This window comes from Sinocyclocheilus anshuiensis, unplaced genomic scaffold (genome assembly GCF_001515605.1).
Source record: "Sinocyclocheilus anshuiensis isolate Anshui unplaced genomic scaffold, SAMN03320099.WGS_v1.1 scaffold274, whole genome shotgun sequence".
Classification (NCBI taxonomy): domain Eukaryota; kingdom Metazoa; phylum Chordata; class Actinopteri; order Cypriniformes; family Cyprinidae; genus Sinocyclocheilus; species Sinocyclocheilus anshuiensis.
In genome coordinates, this window is record NW_015547698.1 from 1,949,067 (window position 1) to 1,951,464 (window position 2,398).

Here is a 2,398-nt window from a genome sequence, read left to right on the forward strand (position 1 = left end):
AAATATCTCCATGGAACATGATATTTACTTAATATCCTAATGATTTTTGGCATAAAAGAAAAATCTATCATTTTGACCCATACAATGTATTTTGGGCTATTGCTACAAATATACCCCAGCGACTTAAGACTGCTTTTGTGCTCCAGGGTCACAGTGATCATGTGAACTCTGAAGGTGCTCAAAGCTGAAATCATGCTGGAGAACATGATCAGCAGGTTTTGCTCATGCATCTCTAATGCTAATTAGTTTTAATTACACGTTTCACTCTATTATGCTGATATTATGAACTAATTTTAAAAGATGAAAAAAAAAAAAATAGCAATATCACTAATGGATTCAGACTTCTGGACCCCACTGTATTATTTCATCAAACAAAACACACATATACAAACAAATTAATGATTAAAAAATACTCTGGATATAAATGTCATTAAAAATAGCAAAATCTGTGTGTTGAACAAAACAACACAAAATGTGTTTATTCATGCCTTAAAAATTATACTGATGTTTAATATATTGCGCTGTATGATATTGTGATTTCTGAACATAATATCGAGGGGACATGATGTTACTCAAACATAGTTTATTCATAGCAATGCATTAAGAGTACTTCTGTTCTGCAGGTGAAAATATATCTACCTGTGCATGTTCGGATGTACAAATACAGTGGTCAAAATGTAAACGCAAGTTAGCATATTTCATATACTTCATTCTAGAACATCAGTGTCAGTAGCTTGAAACTGAATGAGTTTCCTTTTATGAAATAAGTGAATAACTGAATAAAAAAGTCCAGATAACAGGCAACCAGTTATGAAGATAAAGAGCAGAGGAAAGGTCTCCCAGCGAACCATGAAGGTTCAAGTAAAGTGTCATGGCACATTCAAAGTGTCTATGATCAGTGCTGATGCATTTGAAACATCACAGAAAAGCACATATGTGTGCACATATGTATTTTTATATCAAATCTGTGCTCTAATAAATAACACAAGAATCAAACGATAGCCTTCAACTAGCCCTCAATTATTTTTCCATCTAAAAATATTAATTACTTGACATCTTTGTGCAAAAAGTGGATTTAAATGATGATTGTTGGTGATCGGTGAGGAAAATACACTTTTTTAGAAAACATTTCACGACTTGCAAAAGGATATAGCTGCACAACACTGCACTTCTAACACGGCCTCTCAAACACAAATTCATTCACCATGTGATCGATTAAAACAAACCAAACATCGTCAACCACATTCAAAAGAACAGTAAGTTTTACAGCTGACATTTTAATGACAGGCAGACTGGAGCGTCTAGAATAACATTCTGGAAGGTTCAGAATCAACAATCATCCGAGTCAGAAACAAATCACCCATCTTTACATGAAATGCTTGGTCCACTCAAAAATGTAATTTGATCATTAAATCCCTGCAGCCCATGTTAAAAATCATGACAGAAGATCTGGAAATAAAATGTTCATTAAATGCCAATAAATAATTAGAAACAAATTAAAAACAAAGTATTTGTGATACCAAATGTGTTTTGGTGTAGTAGTTCAATGTTTGGTCCTTAAATGCATTCATGAGAAAGCGATTGTAACCAGCATCAAAAAATATGAAGTATTTTAATATTTCATAAAGAACTTCGGTATATCGTATTGAATTTAAAGGAGTGCGTGTAACTTTTTGTTCAGTTTTTGTTGTCAGTTGTTCAGTGGCATCAAACTCTTCTGTAGTGCTGGTTTGGGATCTTTTTCTTGCGGCCTCCTCGTATCAAATCCAGTGACATTAACTGGTCCTGGATCAGCCTCTACCTCAGTCGAGCAGAGAAGCAGCGCATGTACTCGGTCATCCAGCGCTCGTCCGCCACACTCAGTGCTGATCTTCGGGACTTCTCCGGGTCAGCGGACCTCGCCCGCCGGCGCTCTAATGATCTTCCATCTTTTTTAGCCTCTCTTCGTGTCTGGACGCCCACGTCGGCCCGATGTATCTGAACATGAATTCAGATTTATTCAGCTTCATGGAGCTCTGACTCGACTCATTTGCAGTTTTCTACACTGGTGAAATCCAGCTCTGTTTAACCTACTAAACTTTTGTATACCAGAGAAGGTAATCTGACTGTAGATTCAGGATATCACTGCTCCACGCTGAATAATTCACCGCTTCCACACGCAGTGTCAGATGTCACACAGTGCTTCATTCCACTGATTAGTACACGGCTGTTTAGTCACTTCAAAATTTCCCTCTTTGTTTGTATCATTTATTCAAATCTGTTAAAAACACACTCTTGTTCACTTCTGCTAATGGATACCCATGCAGGAAAAAATACAGTGCAGCTTTTTAAAATATTATTTTTTAAAAATTGGAGTAATAAAAATATTTATTTTATTAAAAAAGTATATATATATATA

General features: G+C 35.6%; 1 protein-coding gene across 2 annotated transcripts in view; it reads right to left on the bottom strand.

The window, feature by feature from the left end:
- LOC107703825 (centriole, cilia and spindle-associated protein-like) overlaps window positions 1–2,398 on the bottom strand; it is a 5,548-nt gene that overhangs the window by 757 nt on the left and 2,393 nt on the right. Inside the window, exon 4 of one of the 2 annotated variants that reach the window (XM_016506580.1) lies at window positions 1,312–1,977. The exons of the other annotated variant lie outside the window; for it this stretch is intronic. Coding sequence (XP_016362066.1) covers window positions 1,798–1,977 — 180 coding nt within the window. The 3' untranslated portion in view covers window positions 1,312–1,797. Of the gene's footprint in view, window positions 1–1,311; window positions 1,978–2,398 lie in introns of those variants that run through there. 2 annotated transcript variants of the gene reach the window in all.